This window comes from Bufo gargarizans, chromosome 1 (assembly GCF_014858855.1).
Source record: "Bufo gargarizans isolate SCDJY-AF-19 chromosome 1, ASM1485885v1, whole genome shotgun sequence".
Lineage (NCBI taxonomy): Eukaryota > Metazoa > Chordata > Amphibia > Anura > Bufonidae > Bufo > Bufo gargarizans.
The window spans coordinates 508052837-508062542 of record NC_058080.1 but is presented as its reverse complement, the minus strand read 5'-3'; the positions used below and the strand labels follow the sequence as shown (position 1 = coordinate 508062542).

The 9706-nt window shown below is 44.3% G+C and overlaps 1 protein-coding gene across 1 annotated transcript in view; it reads right to left on the bottom strand.

The window, feature by feature from the left end:
- Nucleotides 1-875: 875 nt before the first annotated feature.
- TBC1D10A (TBC1 domain family member 10A) overlaps nucleotides 876-9706 on the bottom strand; it is a 48960-nt gene continuing 40129 nt past the window's right edge. Inside the window, exons 8-9 of the mRNA XM_044275268.1 lie at nucleotides 6860-7014; nucleotides 876-2270 (exon numbers count right to left, since the gene is read on the bottom strand). Of these exons, the coding sequence (XP_044131203.1) occupies nucleotides 1764-2270; nucleotides 6860-7014 (662 nt within the window). The 3' untranslated portion in view covers nucleotides 876-1763. The remainder of the gene's footprint in view (nucleotides 2271-6859; nucleotides 7015-9706) is intronic.

The window sequence follows — 9706 nt, the reverse complement described above, 5'->3', positions numbered from 1 at the left end:
CCATGTTGCAGAATGCAAACAGCAGGTCCACAATACACGGGGGCGTGTGAACTCCATGCTGCAGTGCGGACCCATTGACTTGAATGGATCTGCTATCCACAACACAGCAATAGATAGGACATTTCCTATCTTTAGCAGAGCGGAGGCACGGATCGGAAGCGCACGGAAACCCTGCCTCCGCACTGAGAAAGATAGAACATATCCTATCTTTTGCCATATGTCGCAGAACCATTCAAGTCCATGGGTCTGCACTGCAGCATGGAGTTCACACGGCCAGTGCCTGTATCACGCTCACACACAGAGAGCGATTCCCCCACAGGACATGCTCGTGTGAAAAAGTCCTTAGTCTGTCCATACACACTCGGCCAATGGGGAGACTGGAGAAAGCTTCTGTCAAACAGCTCATCTTCCTTTAGAACAAAAGGATGAAATGTTTAAAATGTCCAGAAACGAGCAGTCCATACCTCAGAACCTACCAAGTAGTATGGAATCAATGAGCATCAGTCATGGGACTCTCCCATTTCTAGAAAGAAAGGAAGCTAGCTTGCTCATGGGCCCGGTGATCACTGGAATTCACAATGGGAGGACACTAGGGAGGAGCGAACTTGTGTTCTCAAGTTCGGCGTACAAGGTTCTCTAAGAATTCCTTTATGGATTCTGCTACCACGGACCATGAGTTATAGTCCGTAGTAGCAGAATCCATAACAGAATTCTTAGATAACCTGAACGCTGAACTTGAAAACACAAGTTCGCTCCTCCCTAGAGGACACCATACACATTAGATGATAGATGGGTTTGGCCAACATAGATCTATGTGTATGGCCAGCTTTATAAAAAAAGAGGACGGTTTCCGTACACAATGAGCAATACGAATATGGAAAAAAGAAATACCACAATTTTATTAGACTCTAAGTATTGGCAAGCGTCTTTATTCTTTTTTTTTGCAAGGGCTAATACCATAGATAAATAAATATTCCTGCTTGGCTGTGTTTAGTGTAACTATAATACACTGTGAAATACAAACCCTTCCCGGCAGCATCGGGAGGGTGGATAGTGTTGGTTGGTCATAGAATTCAGAGGATACAGTTCATTCCTAGAAGCTCTGGCAGACTTGCACTTCCTCTTGTAGTACGAGATCTAATAAGACGTCAAAGAACTGAACAGAAGTGCTATTGTGTGGTGATATAGAGCAAAATTCATTCTCTTTTAATCCATTTATTGGTACAAAGAGTGTCTGTGGGATGGAGGAAGGGAGCCGGTTTCATTTCTCTGGTTGGTCCCATGTAAGTAGGAAACAATAAAACCGTTGTGCATAGTAGAAGACGCTCCACTTTCAGCAGCAAAACATCTGGAATGACAGCGGGTGCAGAGTCAGCACCCATTTTCCTTTCATGATTGGTCAATACACAGAAAGGATCCCCCTGCAGCCTATACTGGGTGGTATTTCTAACTAGTCCAAGGAGAACCCCAACACAATACATAACGGGAGGTTTCATGTTCCTTGGGCAATGAAGACATTTGGAAGTATAAAGATATTAGGACCAGGAGACAAATTCTACAAATATACTTTTTTTTTTTTTTTACAAGTAATAATGCTGGTTTCAGTATCTGTCCCTGCCTTATTGTCTCCAATGTACATAACGATGCTTCTGTTACAGGAAGGTGTCTGAGGGATCTCTAGTATAGGGGCTGAAGAACTCTTGAAGCACACCGAAGAGCAGAATTTTGAGTGAGCATTTCTCCAGATGGAAACATTGTGGAAGTTATAAATAGGTGTCTTCACTCTCCTTGGAGCACAAGCTTTCACTAGACTGATGCACATTGAGAGAGTCTTTTTGGATTACTTTGGCCAACAAAGGCTGTACCGGTTCCTGCCGGTGATCTCTGGTCCCCTCACCACCATTTTCCTCTTTCATAGCCCCATTGGATTGGTCACCTTTCCCTTTACTCTTTTTCTTTTCTAACTTCTTTTTCTCCTTCTCCATCTTTTCCCTTTCCCTCATCTCCTTGTCTCTTTGCTTTTCTTGTTCCTTTTCTTCCTGTTTCTGCTCCTTTGTTTTCTTCCTGGAGCTTACATTGGATGGAAGAATAATGGACGGCGCATGAACAAGAGGCTTGTGACCCACTGGGTCAGCGTCGCTGATGGCTTTGGCCCCATGCAAACGAATGGGTGATTTGCACTGCAGTTCTCCATACTCTTCCTTCCACTTCTTTAGCTGAATTAAATGCTCACGTTCTACATCTCGTTCGGTAATTGGCAACTCCGCAATCTAAAAGAGAAAATAAATAAAATATAATTCAACCTGGACACGGAGTCAACCATGAGCTATATACGATGGCAGTTTGTAGAGGGAATTCAATGTTAATAAAGTGCTTTTATTTTGCTTAGAGTTAAAAGGGTCTCACCTCAGATATTGGGGGCACCTCTGGGACCCACACCTATCTTTAGAACGGTCTGCAAAGTGAAGGTGGGCACTCCATGCATCCGCGTCTGCATTCATTCCTATGGGAGCGTCGAAAATAGCCGAGCAGCGCGCTTGGCTATTTTCAGTAGTCCCGTTGAATGGGAAGAGCACCACGCAAGCACATCCACCGATCCATTCACTTCTATGGGGCTGACAGAAATAGCTGAGCCAGCACACTATTTCGGCGCTCCCATAGGAATGAATAGAAGGTGGTTGCGCATGCAGTTTGCCCACCTTCACGTTGCGGGCTCCATTCTAAAGATAGCTAGCGATGTGCCTCAATGTCTGAGGCGAGACAACCCCTTTAAAAAGAGATCCCGTTACCAAACAAAAGCAAGTAGATTATAGAACAGGAGAAGCCGAGCAGATTGATACTTGGTTTTGTGGGAAAAGATTCAGTAAATCGTGTTATGTATACATTTATATCTCTGCGTTTTCTGAACTTAAAGGGGTTGTGTCATCTGAGGATGTTGGAGAAAAGCGAGATCAGGCAAGGTGGGTTTTAACATGGTTAACGTCCCATTCCTACAGGAGACTAGGCACTGTCAGAGTCATCTAGCAGCCGCTTATTCCCTTCAACCCATTGAAATAAACCTGTTGTGGAGTCAGCAGAAATAATGAATGGCTGAACAAGTTTGGCCAACAGCTATGTCATGTAAAAAGCCTCTCTCCATTTTGCTGATTAAGTCACATGCATGCCTGATGGCTGACAATACATTGGTATTCTTCTCATTTCTATTTTAGAAAAAAATAAATAAATAATAATTTATGATTACACCAGATAATGTGCTTCTATTATATTATATGATTTAATTTAGAAACTAACCTAAGTGGATTCTCCTAAGCCACCATCTTATTTAGGGTAAAAAATAAAATAAAAATATGGAGATACATTTAAACCACATTATGGTACTGGAGAAGATCAGAAGCTATGTCATAATATTTTACTGAAACTGTAGATACTTCAGACAAACTCCAAACTTGAGGCTGGAAATTCTATAGGAAGTAGATATGCCTGGGATATACATACCTATCCGAAGATATAAAGGAAATACAAGCACAGACTAGAGGGACCATGCTTTTTGTACAGTCATTTACTAGTAGAGATCTGCAACCTGCTGGTAGGTTACTGACAGCATGGGTTCAAAGTAGGGTTGTAGCGGGTATCGAATGATCGATACCTAATCAATACTTTTGTACCGGTATCGATTCGATACTGGGATTTGACATTTACCAATACAAGGCTGCGCTACTGCACAGCCTAGTATCAGAGAACATGGTGCACGCTGCTCTCAGCACGCGCCATGTTCTCCTCAGCAGCACAGGGGAGGAGTCTCTCCCTCCCTCCCTCTCCCCTGTGCTGCTGCCGCCAATAAGAAGAGAGGGGGGCGGAGGAGGGCAGGGGCTGTGGCCACTGCGCCACCAATGAAGATAACTCGCCCATTAATACAAATATAAGCGGCAGAATCACATAGCCGGCACCCGACCTCTGACAGGGCGCTGCAATCCGTGACAGTTAACCCCTCAGGTTAAATGCCGCGGATTGCTGCGCTCTGTCAGAGTTTGGGTGCCGGCAATGTGATTCTGCCGCCGGCACCCGCCTCCTGTATTTGTATTAAAAAGGTTATTTATCTTCATTGGTGGCGCAGTGTGCGCCGCCCCCCCTCCCAACATTAAAGTCATTGGTGGCAGTGGCCACAGGGTCCCCCCTCCACTCCTCCTCATTGGTGGTGCAGTGGCAGCTTCTGATCGGTGCCCCAGCAGTGTAATCCTGGGGCTCCGATTGGTTGGAAGAATAAGACAGAAGAGAAGCCGGGCTGCGCGAACAAGTGGATTGAGGAGAGTTTAATTTTTTATTTTTAACCCCTCCATCCCACATTTACTTAACATTCTGTATTAAGAATGCTATTATTTTCCTATATAACCATGTTATAAGGGAAAATAATAAAATCTACACAACACCTAACCCAAACCCGAACTTCAGTGAAGAAGTCCGGGTCTGGGTACCAAACATGCCGATTTTTGTCACGCGAGTGCAAAACGCATTACAATGTTTTGCACCCGCGCGGAAAAAATGGAAACATGGAACGCAATCGCAGTGAAAACTGACTTGTTTTAGTGTCAAAATCGCACCATTTTCACTGAACGCATCTGGCCCCAATCCGCAACGCCCGTGTGAAAGGGGCCTTAAATGTTTATTTTTATCAATTAACAAAAACGCAAAGTGAATGAATCTAAATAAAAATTTGGTATGACCACCCTTTGCATTCAAAGCAGATCTGTTCTTCTAGATACACCTGCACACACGGTATTTGAAGGAATTAGGTATTTTGCTCCAGACATCTTGGAGAAATAACCATAGGTCTTCTTGCTCAAAGTTCTTAATTACATTAACTGTATGTTTGGTTGGGGGCATTGTCCTGCTGCAAAATAAATTTGGAGTCAATCAGACACCTGATGGTATTGCATGATGGATAAGTATTAGACTGTATGGGTCAGTACTGAGGACACTATTAATCCTGACCAAATTCCCAGCTCCATTTGCTGAAAACTGAAAAAAAGACATATCATTGTTACTTGTCTTCGAAATTGGAAGATGTCCCGTGGTGTCGTCAGCTTAGAAATGGCAGAAACCAATGGGACCCAGATACATTCATCTACTGTTTACGGCCAAAAAGCCATACCTTTAACCTAAAAAGAAGCGCCAGGCGACTCAACTATGCATGAAAACATAGGAACGGTGGTGCAGAAAAATGGCAGCAGGTGCTTTGGACTCATGAGGCAAAACTTGAAATATCTGGTTGTAACAGAAGGCAGTTTGTTCGCCAAAGGGCTGGAGAGCAGGCAACAGTGAAGCATAGTGGTTACATGCAAGTTTGGGTCTACATTTCAGCAAATGGAGTTAGGGATTTGGTCAGGATTAATGGTGTCCTTAATGCTGAGAATTAAAAGGGACAGAATTATCCATCATGCAATACCATTAGGGAGGAGTCTGACGCCAAATTTATTCTGCAGCAGGACAATGAACTCAATATACAGTCAATGTCTCTCACGGTACCTTCTGTGACAGAAGTTAGAAGATCAGAGAGACTGACTGCACATGAGGGTAACTGACAGTCTCTTGATTCTCAGTGTTTGGTAATTACCACATCTCTTGTCAGGTGCAGCTGGCAGTCATTACGGCTTCCCTATTTAGTTTGGTTTCACACTTCATACCATGCGGTTGATACTCTGCTTGGATTTGGAAGAGTTGTTGTGTGGACCTTACCCGTGTTCCTGATGATCCATTTTCTATAAGATAAGTTGTACTGCTCTTTGTATTTGGTTGTTCCCCTGTGCTTGTTGTTACTAGGCTTTAGGGAAACGCTGATTTGTTCACCTGGGAAGGAACCAGTAGTCTCATTCCCCGTCACTACCTCTAGGGCATCTCAGGGCTCCTAGGGTTTAGGTTACGGCATATGTATTTTCATACATATGCCGTGGGCTCAGCATGCATGTTGGTACTTGCATCCCTGGATCCGATGGAAGCTGTTATGGCACCGGACGGGGTTAAAAGCAGAGTGTGCCTGGCGTGCATGCCGTACCTGCGCTCCCTGGGCTTTGTGTGGCTGTCATGGCCCATAACAGGTAGGAACTAGTGTTAGGGACCACTCCGAGGCGACCTTGGCGTGGCGAGTGGCTTATTACGCGTTGGCCAAAATGTACGCTAATGCCTCATTCAACATCCAGCATAGAGGCAGGGCAGAGTGCCATTACATTTGTGTCTTTGCGTTTGTATATGTATTTTCCCACCTTCAGGGTCTGTACATACGGACAGGAGTCAGGGCCAGAGCTAGGCGTTTCCTAGGAGGTGACCCTTCCCTTCTCCCTAGCCTTGAGGCCTAGTTCTTTGTCTTCTCCCTTCTGTTGTCTTTCTGGTGTCCCTCCCCATTATTCGTGACAATGTCATTAAGAGGTATCTTCAGCGTAAAGAAGAACAAAGAGTCCTGGAAGTGATAATATCGCCCCCACAGACCCCTGATCCCATCATCATCAAGTCTGTCTGGGATTACTTGAAGAGCCAGGATTGGAGCAAGCCTACATCCACAGAACATCTGTGGTTAGTTCTCCAAGATATCTGGAGCCACCTCCTTGCAGAGTTCCTTCAAAAACTGTGTGCAAGTGTACCTAGAAGAATTAGTGCTTGTTTTGAACGTTTGGTTACACCAAATATGGATTTGATTTAGATTTTTCTTTTAGTTTGCCCAGTACTGTACATATACGAGTTAACAACACATTTAGTATCCTACAGATAAAACTATAGGCATACAGATAACAATAGTAAAGTGTGCATTTCAGTCCACAATTATTTAGCTCTACATACATTAATGTCTATTAGTATTTCATCTGCTCACCTCTGGGATAAGGAATCCTTCCTGCATGTATTTTGGATCAATTGCCCTTAATTTCTCCATAGTTTCATATTGACCTTGACACGACTTGAGCTTTTCAGAGGAACCAAGTGTATACTTCAGGAGAATAAGAGCCACCCGGAATATAATCTTGACACCTGTAAGGTTAAAGTTGGACCAAAGAAAATAAAAATTATCTGAATTTTCTGAAACCTACGGTAAACTAGCCATCAGAGTGTTCCAAAAGTCTCCATATATAAGGAATAGGCGCTGGGCTTATTCATCAAACCGTAACAGAGAAGCTGGCCCCATTGCTTATAGCAACCAATCACAGTGCAGCTTTCATTTCCCCACAGCAATACCAGAAATTAAAGCTGCGCTGATTGGTTGCTGTGGCATAAAAAGACAGTTTTCTCTTTCAAGGAATAGTCAATAGTGGGCCTCATTTATCAGCACAGTCTAGGTATGGAGACTTTGTAGAATTCTGTAGAATCTTAGACTACTTCTCAACTAGGTCTTGTTATATTCTTGTTCCTTCCCACACTGCAGCCATGGCCCTGTTAATTTCAATGGGCAGGAAATATTGCACCACCATTTCTCTACAGCCATGGCTCCGGAAACAGAATACAGCATGCAAAAGTTAAAACTTTTTGAAAAACTCTAAAGTTTTTTTTTTTTTTTTTACTTTGTTTCCAAAGTAACACATACAGGGAAGGGTGGACAGACAACAACACATGCTAACAGACCGTAACCAAAACAGTCAGTCAGCTAGTCACAAGCAGGACGTGTACAGGCAGGCAACACCGCGCACACACCCAGCAATGAGTAACTGCTCCCTACAGCATTGTACTTGCCCATGTAATAAGGACAATGCACACCTCACACTGTGAGCTGGCACCAGACTGGGAATGCCCGCTGAAACCCCCCTCCCAAATGGGGGAGAGGAACTCAGTGCTCCAATCCTGAGTCACTAGAACAGGTTCACCATTCATCAGATGTTCTTGGTATACACACCTCTTGCGGTGCTGCCTGTGCACATCGGATTGTTTTGGACACAGTCTATATAATACATGTGCCAATAGCTTGTGAGAAAAGAACTGGAACCCTGGCTGTAATGTCCATCCAGAACAATAGAGTGATGAAATGCACCCAAAATGAGGTTTTGTCAGTTATTTACACAGCCATGCTGGAATATATACATTTACGTCAGTCCTCCCCCCATATGACCTCACATCCATAGGGCGCACCTACACACAGAAGCTGGTCATACACCATTGTTTAGGACCAAGTGATTACTGCTCATGTCAATTTTATATTGCCCAGTTGTGACTTTTTATACTTTTTTTTTTTTACATTGTTTTTTTTCTACCTTTCTCTGATCAGTCAGTCTGGCGTAGTACTGGTTGTATGAGCAAACGGCAATAATAGTCTTCCCGAGTCCTGATGGCACTTTTCTAACCGCAAAGCAGTCAGACCCCTACCCCAAGCAAGATTAATGTGGAGTAGGCGCTCATGCACGAAGCATGGCCACATGCACAGTCTCTGGTGGTGGTGCAGCCAGAGAATACCTGTGCCATCTTACAGCTTCCTAATGAACCCCTGAGAAAAATCTAGGGCGCTTCTGTATAAAACTGGCTATGACTGGTGTATTATAAATCTATAATCATAGACCCATCATGGCTTTCATGTTTCTGCGGCTATTCAACAATGGAATAGTGTACCACATTGCACTGTTCTATTCAGTCAATAAAAGCTAACAAAAACGCAAGGCATAGCGCCAGTATGAACAGAGCCTGAGAAAATTGACACAACATGCAAGCCTCTGATAGACAGACCTATGGCCACAGCACCGCAAAGTAAGGCTACTTTCACACTAGCGTTCGATCGGATCCGTTCTGAACGGATCCGATCATAATAATGCAGACGGAGGCTCCGTTCAGAACGGATCCGTCTGCATTATTTTTAGCATATAAAAGCTAAGTGTGAAAATAGCCTCGTACGGATCCGTCCAGACTTTCAATGTAAAGTCAATGGGGGACGGATCCGCCTGAAGATTGAGCCATATTGTGGCATCTTCAAACGGATCCGTCCCCATTGACTTACATTGTAAGTCTGGGCGGATCCGCACGGATCCGCACGCCTCCGCACGGCCAGGCGGACACCCGAACGCTGCAAGCAGCGTTCAGCTGTCCGCCTGTCCGTGCGGAGGCGAGCGGAGCGGAGGCTGAACGCCGCCAGACTGATGCAGTCTGAGCGGATCCGCTCCATTCAGACTGCATCAGGGCTGGACGGCTGCGTTCGGGTCCGCTCGTGAGCTCCTTCAAACGGAGCTCACGAGCGGACCAGCGAACGCTAGTGTGAAAGTAGCCTAAGTGATATCAGCAATCTGACAAACACACAGAATTTCTGTTCCGGTCATTAAAAATTGTAGCGAAGGAAAGGACATCAATTTCTATACGATATGAAGAGACTTTTATTCAAAGCATTATAGCATCATCATTATGATGCTATTATGCTTCAAATAAAAGTCTATTCATAGAGTCAAGAAAGTGAGTGCCCGTCCTTCTTCTCTATATACTAGTGGTGCGCCTTCCCTGGACGCGTGCACCACGTGCAAACCGCAGTGCCGACCCATCTTCTTCGATATTTAACATTTTAAGTCACTACCCACCATCCCCACGCTATTACCTGGAAACCAATATTACGTTTAGAGCATTTTACCTATCATTTAGAAGGCATTCAAGAATTTATCGTCATACCTCCGTTCTTACTCCTGTGTCCAATATCGGGGCTCACAACACTGCAGCGTTAATTGTAGCTATGATCTAAAACCAGGCTGGTTTGTTCTAA